This window comes from Dacryopinax primogenitus, assembly GCF_000292625.1.
Source record: "Dacryopinax primogenitus strain DJM-731 SS1 chromosome Unknown DACRYscaffold_14, whole genome shotgun sequence".
Classification (NCBI taxonomy): domain Eukaryota; kingdom Fungi; phylum Basidiomycota; class Dacrymycetes; order Dacrymycetales; family Dacrymycetaceae; genus Dacryopinax; species Dacryopinax primogenitus.
This window is the reverse complement of record NW_024467211.1, coordinates 879,548-892,027: the sequence shown is the minus strand read 5'-3', so window position 1 is coordinate 892,027 and position 12,480 is coordinate 879,548. Positions and strand designations below refer to the sequence as shown.

At 54.9% G+C, this 12,480-nt stretch overlaps 4 protein-coding genes across 4 annotated transcripts; 3 read left to right on the top strand and 1 right to left on the bottom strand.

The window, feature by feature from the left end:
- Positions 1-972: 972 nt before the first annotated feature.
- On the top strand, positions 973-2,751 carry DACRYDRAFT_117679 (Clavaminate synthase-like protein; the record flags this gene model as incomplete). Its single annotated transcript, XM_040770433.1, has 3 exons — positions 973-1,830; positions 1,889-2,178; positions 2,234-2,751. The coding sequence occupies 3 exons, from the start codon at positions 973-975 to the stop codon at positions 2,670-2,672; spliced, it is 1,587 nt and encodes a 528-aa protein (XP_040626990.1). The 3' UTR covers positions 2,673-2,751.
- A 1,283-nt stretch (positions 2,752-4,034) lies between these two features.
- DACRYDRAFT_117678 (uncharacterized protein) lies at positions 4,035-7,594 on the top strand (the record flags this gene model as incomplete). Its single annotated transcript, XM_040770432.1, has 4 exons — positions 4,035-4,439; positions 4,546-5,495; positions 5,924-6,149; positions 6,203-7,594. The coding sequence occupies 4 exons, from the start codon at positions 4,035-4,037 to the stop codon at positions 7,499-7,501; spliced, it is 2,880 nt and encodes a 959-aa protein (XP_040626989.1). The 3' UTR covers positions 7,502-7,594.
- Positions 7,595-8,984: 1,390 nt separating this feature from the next.
- On the top strand, positions 8,985-10,446 carry DACRYDRAFT_23596 (zinc-containing alcohol dehydrogenase). Its single transcript, XM_040773303.1, has 4 exons — positions 8,985-9,185; positions 9,242-9,577; positions 9,624-10,060; positions 10,111-10,446. Exons 1-4 carry the CDS (start codon positions 8,990-8,992, stop codon positions 10,255-10,257), a joined length of 1,116 nt encoding a protein of 371 aa, XP_040626988.1. The 5' UTR covers positions 8,985-8,989; the 3' UTR covers positions 10,258-10,446.
- Positions 10,447-10,479: 33 nt separating this feature from the next.
- DACRYDRAFT_109512 (uncharacterized protein) lies at positions 10,480-11,085 on the bottom strand (the record flags this gene model as incomplete). Its single annotated transcript, XM_040768891.1, has 1 exon — positions 10,480-11,085. The coding sequence occupies one exon, from the start codon at positions 11,083-11,085 to the stop codon at positions 10,480-10,482; it is 606 nt and encodes a 201-aa protein (XP_040626987.1).
- Positions 11,086-12,480: the final 1,395 nt, after the last annotated feature.

The window sequence follows — 12,480 nt, the reverse complement described above, 5'->3', positions numbered from 1 at the left end:
TCTGCGCTCCTGCGCTCCTGGGTCCTTTGGACTTTTGGACGGTCTCTGACTGCGACACGCGATCCCTGGAACGTTCAGCCTCTGCTGATGACAGGAACCATGCCAGGTGTGTCGCATCAGCCTATTGTCCACTTCCTCGCTGTCTCCCTACACGTGCTATCCGGATTCTGGATCTTCTGCTAGTGGTGTGGAAGAAGTTGTAAACGCGCGAGCTGGATGATGCCGATACTTTGAGCTCGCTCTTAGTATGTCGCATTCTCTTCTTCGCTCGCGCGTCTCGACTTCTTCCCTTCCCTCCCTCTCAACCCTAGCTATCCCCCCGGCTGCTGCACCGCACTTCTCTGCTCTCTGCGCTCCTGCGCTCCTTTTGGACGGTATCTGACTGCGACACACGATCCCAGCTGGACAGCTCAGCATCCACAGTACTGATTCGTTCTCGTCTGTGGATCGTGTGTCACCTCAGCGGACCCTCCTCTCGCGGGTGTCATCCTACTTGGGTTCTCTTATCCCCATGCCCGCCGACAGTTTTTATGCTAGTCTTTGATAGCCACACACGAGGCTTACTGGGGGATCTGCTATGTTGGGTCATGTGTGACATCAGACGACCTAGTTGCTGCGACCTAGTTCCTCATTTCTCCCATTTCCTCCAGCAGCACCCAACCAGCTTGTCTGAGCAGTGTTTAGCAGGGCTACGCAGCTCGTTAGGTGGCTGAAGTGTTTATGACATAGATGCTATACGTGCGATGAGGGGAGTACGTCACATTTTGTGCGCAGGGGTGATATTTTTCTTTTTGGTTTTGTAAATGTGTCATATGCACGATATCTAATGTCGGGGAGTCCCGCGTTCCTTTATAAATGTTTGTCGTGTAATATAGTCTTTAATAACCGGTATAATCGTGTTTTATGTCGGTGTTACCAAAATTTAGTGCACATATCGACCCTTACTTTTCTCTCCCTCCTGCTGTAAACGACATGCCTGTGCCCACCAGACCTCGGTCGCCCTCTCCCTCTCCTCAACACAAGAAGCTCAAGTTCACTCCTGTAGCACTATACGGTATCCTCCCACTAGGCAACTACCTCGGTCGTCCCTCTCTTCCCTGCTCACTCGGCACACTCCGTCGTCTACCAGACGAGCTCATCCTCTACCTCTTCTCCCTCTTCTCACCGTCCGACTTGCTCTCTCTTTCCGCCGTATCAAAGGCATGTTTCGCCTTCGCACTACATGAGCCTCTCTGGAAGGAACACTACGTCTCTCTCTCGGAGGGGAAACTCGGGCGCTGGCAGGGCACTTGGCGGAAAACGTTCTTAACGCGCTTGGGGCATGCACCTGACCTTCCCATCTGGCCAACAGACGGCATAAGCTGCAGAGGGATCTTCTCCGACGTCCTCTACCAGCCTCAGTTATGCGCTTCTCTCCCGTTGCACCACTACTTCCCCAGCAAGAAACAGAACATCCCTCGCAGACCTTACACCTCCCTCTCACCCGCAGAGTTCGCAGCGCACTACGCCGCACCAGGGGAACCCGTGATCCTCACCGGCGCCCTAGAGACCTGGGCCGCATACACCCACCCTTCCCACAAATGGTCCCTCTCTTCCCTGGCAAACCGGTTCCCCTCTGTAAGGCTGCAGGCCGAAGCCCTCTCATGCACGTTCGCGGAATACGAGCGATACGCCTCCAACTGCGCGGGGGAGGACACCCCGCTGTACATGTTCGACTCGGGGTTTGTGGAGAGCGCGTCGGGGATGGGGGAGGAGTACAAACCGTTCGAGGTGTTTGGAGAGGACTTGTTTGACCTCTTCGGCTCTGAACGGCCGGATTATCGCTGGCTTGTGTGTTTCCCCCCCTCTCCTCTCACCCAATACTAATGCTAATGCGGTTCGGACACAGATCGCCGGTCCAGCCCATTCAGGCTCCACGTTCCACCTCGATCCAAACTCCACAAGCGCATGGAACGCCTCTCTCAAAGGGACAAAAGCGTGGGTCTTCTTCCCTCCCCAATGCACCCCCCCTGGGGTATACGTGAGCCCCGACGAAGGGGAGGTGACGGGCCCCGTGGGGGTAGGGGAATGGGTAGAAGCGTATTTGAAAGAAGGGTGGAGGAGGTTTGGGCCCCAGGGCAGGGAGGGCGCGGGGCTGATGCGTATAGGCCTGCAGAGAGAGGGGGATGTGGTATACGTGTATGCTCCCCTCCCTTCCCCTGCTTGTACTTTGGCCCGGGCTAACGGAACGCAGACCAAGCGGCTGGTGGCACCTGGTCGTCAACCTCACCCCGTGCATTGCCGTTACACAAAACTTCGTATCCCAGCACGAGCTGCACAAGGTCCTAAAGTTCATGAGGGACAAGCCGGGCCAAGTGTCGGGGTTCAAGGACCCAAAGAGAAGAGACGAGTGCTGCGAGGGGGAGGAGGATGAGAGTGGGGACGCGTACCGCGCGGGGTTGTATGGGAGGTTTGTAAACCTGCTTGAGGAGAACGAGCCGGGTTTGCTGAGGGAAGCGTTGGCCAAACTGGGCCCGGTTCCTGTTGGTAGGGAAGGGGAAGGGGAAGGCAGCAAGGTGAGGGAGAGGAAGGAAAGGGTCGTGCAGAAGGAGAAGGAGAAAGAGCAGGGGAGTTTTAGGTTCGATTTCGAGCTGGACTTTGAGCTGGAAGAGGAGGAAGTTGGCTACCAGTGACTGGGCTTGGTCGTTTGCTGGTTCGATTGGGAGCCCCTACTCAGTTCTGTATATCATATACTCTCATCTGATATCAGTCTGACCTTGCATTTCATCCATGTGTACGTCATCGACTCTACTAAAACTAACTAATTAGTCGGGAATTTAGGTTAGGATGCCTGTCACATGACCGACAGCACTGAGCTGCACAAAGTGGACGGCCTATCAACCCCTTCCTCCCTTCCGTGTACCACGCAGCCTGGACATGCGCTCTCCATAACATACCAGCGTACACGCTGACAGACCAGCGCTCGGTTTGCTAGCGCTCTCGTCACCCGCTTGTCTCATTTACTGATCTTGTCTGTCCCTCTCTCGGGCACGTCCTCCAAGCGGTAGTCCTCATCCTATCTTACGATCTTCTGCTGATGCGCTCGCTCCAAAACAGCACTGTGCTAGTACCAGAAATCTGGGTTTGCGCCTTGAGCCGGGCACAAGTCGGATTGGAGCTGGCTCTCCGAACCCGACCCAGTCGGTCATCCGCTCCTCTGATCCGACCGTGCCAAAAATATTACAAGCTAGTCAGCGGCCCAAGCATGCGGCCCGAATCGGAGAAACTATGGATACTACTCGTATCAACGAACATCGATATCCCGGAGGTATTGCTGCACAAGATCGCTTTGCTACAATTTATCGTTGCTTTGCTCGTCTCCAAGCCCACGCTCGGGGTTGGTTCTTCCGAGTCCGTCGGCCCTCTGAAAACTCAGCTTTTGGTCCTTTTGTTGGATTCTAATGCGAAAGCTGATTTCCGCTGGTGGTGTCCTCGTTCCGCCCAGTACACGTATTGCACCATTCGCTCATCAACTCGGAACATCCTCGTTCAACGTACAGCATACAACGTACAGCCGGCTGTGCTCTCCATGCACACGACCATTCTCTGATACGCACCGCTCTTCGCAATCCGTGACTCCTCGTCCGGTGTACAAGGGCAGTTCCCAGAATAGCCCGTCGACACCTTCAGCTCTTTGTATGGAGAAGGATTCCAGTTCCGGCTGATCGGTCAGAAAGCAGAGCAGTGCACGCACATCCTCATGGGTTCTGAATCCCTTGTCTTTCCCAGGCCATCTCTACTTCAGTGCGTCATGCGGGCGGCAAGGTCTTCTCGCTGACTGCGAGCGGAAGAGCGGCCGAGTTTGTTCCCCACTAGTTTTCTCTGTGCCTGGGTTGGGCTTCTCGTGTTTTGCCAGGAGGGAGGGCCGTGATGCCCGGAGTTCTGCGTTCGGAACAGTTGATGCGCTCGCAGCATCCTCGAGATGAGCTGTGAGTCGGACGAGGTATAAATGTACGGCCTTTGCGGAACAGCATACAACCAACGGACAAGTTTACATGGCCTTCCCAGTCGTCTTCCTCTCCCTGTTCGTGGGGCTCGTCTCTGCCCTCCCGTCCGGAAGAGCCGACCTCGACTCTTGCCTCTCTTCCTCCGGCGCGTCGTTCGTCACTTCCTCCTCTTCCAGCTGGTCGAGCGCTATCGCAGCCTTCAACCTGCGATACACCTACCAGCCAGCGGCAGTCGTCTACCCCTCAACCTCCGCAGAGGCAAGTGCGGCTGTTCAGTGCGCGGCTGACGCCGGAGTCCCCGTCTCCGCACGTAGTGGTGGGCACAGTTACGCCGCCTACGGCCTGGGCGGAGCAGACGGCTTCCTCGTCGTCGACCTGTCCAACTTCAACACCGTATCCCTCGACACCTCTTCGGGGCATGCGATCGTCGGCACTGGCCTGCGCCTGGGGGAGGTAGGGACACAGCTGTACAACCAAGGCCAGCGGGCGCTGCCCCCACGGGACATGCCCCTACGTCGGTGTGGGCGGTCACGCCGGTTTCGGAGGATACGGTTTCCAGTCCCGCGAATGGGGGCTCACTCTTGACCGGATGATCGGCGCCGAGCTCGTCCTTGCTAACGGCACAGTCGTCTCCGTCAGTGCGGACTCGTATCCGGATATCTTCTGGGCCATAAGGGGCAGCGCGCCCTCCTTTGGCGTCGCGCTCAGCTACACGTTCTCTACCCTCACCGCACCGGAAACGATCAGCTACTTCACCTACGCCTTCTCGGCTCCTGCTGCTCAGGCACTCCTCGCCCTCCAAACCTATGGCGAGAACGCCGACTCAAAGATAGGGATGGAGATGGTCATCGGCTCGGACGGGTGGTCCTACACCGGCGCGTACATCGGTTCCTCCACCGACCTGGACACGGCCCTCGGCCCCCTGCTCAATACGCTCCCAGAACCGTCAACCCAGAGCGTGCAGGAACTGGGCTGGCTGGACTACCTCATTGCCGTAGGTGGGTCTGGGACGCTGAGCACCAGCGCGCCAGATGTCACGGATACGTTTTACGCCAAGTCTGCTATTGTGCCTTCTACTGGGCTGCTCAGTAACGCAGACGCAGAGGCGTTCATCGACTACCTCAACACCCAGGGCCCGGGGAGCAACACCAACTGGTTTGTCGAGGTGGAGCTGTACGGCGGTGCGCAGAGTTCGATCTGTCAGCACCCGGAGGACTCGACGGCCTATGGGAACCGGCAGGGCCTGCTCACTTTCCAGCTCTACGCTTCGTCCTCGAACTTCCTCCCGCCCTATCCGGACGAGGGATTCACATTCGTCGACGGGATGTTCAACGCTCTGGCGCAAAACAGGACTGTGCCGCTGGACTATTACCCGAATTATGTGGATGATAGGCTTACGGATAGCCAGTGGCACTCGGCATACTATGGGACGAACTACCAGAGGCTGTTGACGATCAAGCAGGAGGTGGATTCTAATGGAGTGTTTGCATACCCGCAAGCTATTGGCAAGTAGGTGATCTTATTTTTATGAACACTTCTGGACTCTTCACTGTTTGCTGCAACATGTGCAATTATTACAAAGAAGAATAATGTCACCTGGCCAAATATTCGTTCCTGCTGATAATAATTACAGTGATTCAATCACATGTCGTGCTGTGCCTGTTATCCACATTATTGCCTCGTGTATATGTTCAATCGGCACCAAATATGTCAAAAGTGAAGCGGGAAAGCGGAATAATCATCCATTCCTGGTTATCATCCTTCAATTCCCCGACCCTCTCATAACAACATACCTACTCAGCACTCACAAAGTGCTTGAATGTTCTCTGATATATTTTGTGACAACGGTTGACTCGCATCGTATTTGTATAAGAAAGAGGAAGAATCGCATCGCCCCCGGTTGAAGGACTACTGAAGGACCGCGTTGATTGGAACAGGAACGTCGATCGATATCCTGTGGCGACACTGAGCATACCACCAGCAACTTATATCTTTCCAACAGCGTCTCCACCCTCAGCCGGTATATCCCCCATGTACAGTACAGGATTCGTCTACGCTCTCTTCGACTTTGTGGCTTCGGACGAGGATGAGATCTCATTCCGCGCAGGGGAGAGGATCGACGTGCTCGACAAGGACGACGAGTTCGCCGATGGATGGTGGCGTGTACGTCACTGTTCTCAGCAGTTGTCAGTGCTTACAGGCTGATGTGAGTGCAGGGCCGAAATCGAGCAGGCGACGTAGGGATCTTCCCTGTCAATCATACCTCGCCCTACAAAGCGGACGTGCCCGTAGGCCTGCGTCCAGCAACAAGTGTGCGCAAAGCCGGGCACGGCTCCCAGACTCCCGGTAGCAACAACAGCAACGGTGGGAGATACGGGCGTGCGCGGTCTGCCGAGTTGGCTGAGGAGGAAGGCACCAGGTCGAGTTGCCCGACAGGGCATATGCATGCGCGGCCCAAGCTCCAGAGGGCTAACACGCCCTCGCGCATGAGCTTGCCGACGTTCTCCTCCCCTTCAGCCTCACTGGCATTGCCGCATCCACGGCCTCTCACACCAGTAACGGGAAACGGCACCGACACGGGTACATTGCTCCCTATGCCCTCCCCACCGTGGGTCTACCCGCATCCGATGGCATCACCCGCCATCTCAGCCGTGTCCGGACTGCATACCCCTCTCTCACCCGGAACGCCGAAGTCGCCTAGTACGATGACGCTCGCCAGTTTGCCGCTGTCACCAGCGTCCTCCAGCACCACGGGCGGAGTATTCCCAAGCGACTTTATCGCTGTCCCTCCCTCGCCCCCACATGCACATCCACCTCTAGCGAGCCCAGCAAGTGCAGGGACAGCGACTCCCTCCCATCCGCAACCGATGACCCTTCCCAACCCTATCCCCATCCCGGCCTCAAGCCCAAGGCCCATGTCAGTCCAGATCCCGCTGCAGCACCCAGGCCCGCTGCTCTCCCCTCCCATGGGTAGCCCATTCTCCGGCGTACCCACTCCCCCCCGTCTTTCCCCTGCCCTCCCCGTCACCCCACCCCACCTCCCCCCTCCCGAACCCTTCCCCCTTGCTGCGGAGCCCGAGCACTTGAAGACGATCAACCACCCCGGTATCCCCTCGTCCTGGACAACGGACTACGTCGTCTCACACCTCTCTAAGCGGGGGTTTGACAGCTCCGTCCAATCCGCAATGCTGGCGCACGATATCTCCGGCGACGTGCTCTTGTCGCTAGACCTGAGGGTGATGAAAGAAGAGCTGGGGATCTTAGCGTATGGGAAGCGGGTGAGGTTGGAGAAGGTAGTTGGGGAGCTAAGGAGGCTAGAGGAGAGAGTAGAGGAGAGAGAGGAGTGCGTGAGATGGGAAGGACTTAGAGAGGAAGCGGGTAGGCGGAGTCGGGAGAGTGCAGAGAGAGCGCCGGAAATGCATGGGTTGGATCTGGCAGCACAGAGTGCTGAGCTGAACAGGACAAGCCTCCTCTTGCCAGAAGGACCGCCGCCTTATACGCTTGGATTGGGATAGGGGCTCGGGAAGGATTCGCATGAACTTTAAGCTTCTGAAGAATAACGGCCCCTGTCTTTGTTGGCTTGGAAGGGGATGGATACGCACGATGAAGTACTGGCAATATGATTCTTTTTTTTTACTGACAATGTTTGGATTGGTGGATGTTATAGCATAGGTACCTGGACTGGCTATACGTCTTGCAATTCACGACTCTCATGACTTGGGTTGGAGAGGCACCGAGTTCATATATACCGGATATCCTTCGGCGCCCGCAAGTTCGGCCTGGTGCACAAAATATTGGACGGCAAGTGCCGGGATCACGTGTGGGCACAACACTCTCTGAAATTCTATTCGATACAGTGCTGGTGATCATCCAAGGGATTCATCCTTACTACGGTGCGTTCGATGTGATCCCACCGATGACTTGCGATATGCCCCACGTCTTGGGGGGGACTTACTCTCCGAGATGACTTCTGGAAGTGAGGAACCATGAGAAGATCAACCTGAGAGCTCGTCGTCATCAGTGGATGTCGGGATTCAACCAGCCGATGGTCGAAAATGAGCGCTTCTGTAGCAGATGGTCCTTGAAGTTTGTGCTATCCACCATTTTGGCTGCTGGTGTAAATCACTTCTCAAGGGCAATGAGTCTGCAAAAGTAACTGTTATTCTGCGTAATCATGCTTATTGCATTTGCTCTTTTTTAGTGTGTCATATGTCCCATGTGTACAACCTATTAAGAAGTATAATTACATCTGATCAACACATCAAAAGAAACAAAGTCCCCCTCTTTGAACGAGTACTTCAAATTCGGCCCAGAAGCTAATGACTCGCCAGATGCGATATCGAAATCCAATCGACACGCCTAGCGCTTTGCCGACGGTGGAAACGCTTGGATCTGGAACCCTCAAGAGTGATTTCCAACACAATCAAGTGAAATCAAACCCGTATCAAATTGGCGCCTTGATGCTTTGAATGGCTTATCTATGCAGTGTGGGGATATGAATTACAGCAGCCATACCCCATGATGGTGGGAAAATAGAAATACGTAACAAAGGGACCGCCGATGTGCCTGATTATAGTTTTGCCTTAATTCATTTCGCTGTTGCGTACAGGGGACACCGTCTTACCCATTTGTCTGTCCGTCCTCGACGGCTTGTCACCCATATAGCCTGTACAATCCGACAACAACAATGACCATTCAAGACCAGCCGACCCACCGCATCTGCACTGCGTTCAATGGCATCCCCGTCGATCGGTTTCGGGAGAGCGCATTCGAGGGCGTTGATGTGGGGGTTGCCCCGGATGAGCGTTTTGCCGTCAGCGTCGGGGACGGGTCATCATTCCTTCGCCCGAGTTGACCGCTCATATGCAAAGGGAGCATCTCCGGGTGGTCATATAACATCCCTGGCTGGGCGTCCTGCCATCCCCAACTGTTTTATCAACTCGAGCGCCAGGCCCTTCTATACCACCGGTCGACTAGCTAGCCAATCAATACCAACATCGAATATGGGATTATCTACTGATGCGCTCGTTATCACCAAGCCCGGGTCGGGATTTGCATTGGAGAAGATCCAGTTAGAGGAAATCGAGAAAGACGAGGTGCTGGTGGAGATGTACGCAAGTGGGATATGTCATACCGATCTTATCGTAGAGCATGGCTTCCTACCTGTTGGAGGGTTTCCCATCGTGGTGGGTCATGAAGGTGCGCCTTCTTCCAGCCTTACTAGATCGAGAACAAATGTTAATGAACATCTGTAGGCAGTGGTATCGTCAAAGGCGTCGGGAGCTCTGTAACCAACGTTGCTCCAGGCGACGGCGTACTCCTCTCCTTCACTTCGTGCGGCACCTGCCGCGCCTGTAAGTCCCACCACACCGCCTACTGCGAGACCTTCCACGCAGTAAACTTCGGTTCCCAGCGACCTGACAAGACCCCTCGAGCAGCGAACGAGCAGGGACGGGTGGAGATGGGCTTCTTTGGCCAGAGCAGCTTTGCGAGGGACTCGGTGGTTTGCGCTGCCAGCTGTGTTAAGGTTGATAGGTTGACGGAGGATGAGATGAGGCTGCTTGCACCTCTCGGGTGCGGTCTTATGACTGGTATGTCTTCTCCCATGGGCCCTTCCCCCAACTAAATTCCTGCCAGGTGCGGGCACGGTAGACAACATCTTCGCCGCGACGGCCCCTGGCTCCATCGCAGTCTTCGGCATGGGCGGCGTAGGCTTTGGGGCCATCTTCGCTGCCAAATCACGCGGTCTCTCACCTATCATCGCGGTAGACATCGACGATTCCCGTCTCGCGCTCGCCCTAGAACTTGGGGCGACGCACACGATCATCGGCAAGCAGGAGAAGGACGTCGTAGGTGCTATCCGGGCGCTGTCGAACGGAGGAGTGAATTACAGCGTTGAGACTACCGCGAATAACACTGTCAAGCTGCAAGCTATCAACTCTGTATACAAGCTTGGAAAAGTGGGGATCGTAGGCACGACAGGGACGGACAAGGTCGAGGTCGAGGTAGATACGATGATCAAGAGCGGTGCGTCTATTATCGGCGTAGCGATGGGCGATGCCTACACATCCGAAGTGAGCGCCTTACCTTCTGTCTGCTGCTAGAAACTTACGAGTACGGGTAGTACCTCCCCAAGCTGGTGGAGGAATACCGTGCTGGCCGGTTCCCGCTCGACAAGCTCACGAAGCACTACAAACCGGAGGAGATTGACACCGCTGTGAAGGAGATGATCTCTGGCCAGACGATCAAGCCGATTATCGTCTGGCGATGAGAGGGCCGTGGTGATATGTAACTGTAGGGTGACTTGATTTGTTATCTGTTGTTTGATCTCTTTGTACTGCCGGGTTGGAGTTAGCCTCGTTCTTTTGGCTGCCAGGAGGCTGTCATTACACTTCCACGTCGAGTACCATTAAGGTACTGCTGTTGCACACGTCCTATGAAGCACCTACAGTGTGTGCAGTTTGGAAATAAATAACATTAATACTACAAGTCATTAGCATGATTCACTACCTGGAGGATCGAAAATAGAACCATAAGACGGTCGTGTATATATGAGCTCATATAGGCTTAAGCTTATGGATGAGTTCTCCGCATGTGAGCCCAGCGCAATCCACGACTGCAGAATGCCGGTACGCGCCCAAAATCCGGCACGCTCCGTATCGGTCACATTCCCCGACAGCGCCTTCGAGCCGAGCCGGATTGCCAGCTTTGGGCGGCGGGTTTGGCCCGGGTGTATTCGTTCGACGTGGGACGTCGATGGACACTTGACGAGGGCCTTGCTGTCTGCTCTGCTTTCTTGGTACAGCGACTGGCGGCTCGTTGCGATCAACGAGACAGTGCTGCCTTTCTCCTGCGTCAGTGCTGGCTCGGGTTTTCCTGAAGAGATAGGCTGCTTCGAGCCGTTCGGCAGCGGCATGATCGGCGACCCCGATGGTCTAGTGCTCCTCAAAGGGCGAGTTGGGGGAACTATCGCTGGCGCTTGCATACTCCGGGTACGAGACGTGGATGGAGGAGGCCCACCGGCTCTCTCAGGATTCACGCTGATAGGGAGATGTCGTTTTGATGCAGGCTTGACAGGCGGCTGTAGAACGGACGACATCGAAGGCAAGGGAGGTGGTGGATGTGACTTGCTTGTGGGTTAACGTTGTGCTGGATGCCTGCAGGAACGAAGTGGGTATACGAGTGATCAACCCGCCGAGACAGATAGCCGTGCTGCCTGATCCGATCCCAGATCGCACTGTGGCAACAAGTGATCGCTGGCCGCTTCAGTCTTGGGGTGGCAGCAGTGGCCATGGTACAGACAGACAGCAACTCCAGCTGTCCTGTAGTGGGTCTGCGCAGGTTGCACATTGACAGTGTAAGCACACGCTACACATCTGGGAGGTGTTGGAGCTCTGGGTTCCGGTGGAGCTGCACTGCCGATGTCGGACTTGCCGTTCTGAGAGCTTTGTCGACTTTGACAGATTAGGGCGATCGGTTACTGGATATGTTAGTATTCCCGTCTTGCCCAAGGAATCAACGATGCGGATAGGATGGGCTAAGAAACTGGGGTTGAAGACATCTCACGACAGGCTTACAAGTTCCTCGCCTTCCGGGTTGAGGTGTTTTGTACAGGTCTTTCGTGAGCTTTCTGATATCTCTGAATCTTGCCTTCCCGAGGAATCAACGATACAGATGCGCTGGGGTAAGAAACTGAGGTTGAGGACATCTCACGACACGATCTTACAAGTTCCTCAACTTCCGAAGTTGAGGTGTTTTGGAAAAGTCGTTCGTGAGCTTTCTGATACCTCAGAATCTTGCCTGTCTCTGCAGCTGCCTGTTTGTCGTTCCTTGATATCTGTGCGAGATCTCCATTCTACGCTTGAGTTACTGGTTATGTTAGTATTCCGGTCATCTTGCCCGAGGAATCCACGACGCAGATAGGCTGGGGTAAGAAACTGAGGTTGAGGACATCTCACGACACACTCGTACAATTCCTCACCTTCCAGTTGAGGTATTTTGGACAAGTCCTTTGTGAGCTTTCTGACACCTCAGAATCTTGCCTGTCTCTGCAGCTGCCTATTTGTCGTCCCTTGATATTTGCGCGAGAGCTACATACTGCTTGATCCATCTGAGCGCTTTGTCCGACGTTGGCAGATTAGGGCACGGCGGATCAGTGACTGAATATGTTGGTACCGGTATTCCCGCCCTCTTGCCCGCAGCCGAGGATCAACGATACAGATAGGTTGGCCATGGGGTAGAGACTGCTGCTGAGGTTGAGGACATCTCACGAGACTCTTACAAGTTCCTCGCCTTCCAGTTGAGGTCAGTCTTGTATAAGTCTTTCGTGAGCTTTCTGATGCCTCAGAATATTGATCTTGCCTGTCGTTTCTTGATATCTGCATGAGATCTATAACTGCGCTTGATCCATTCGTGCTCGTCGGTGGTCGTCACTTTCTTGTCACTCGAGTCCTGCTTGGGCATCTGAGACATTTCGCAAGATTTCTGAAGAGGA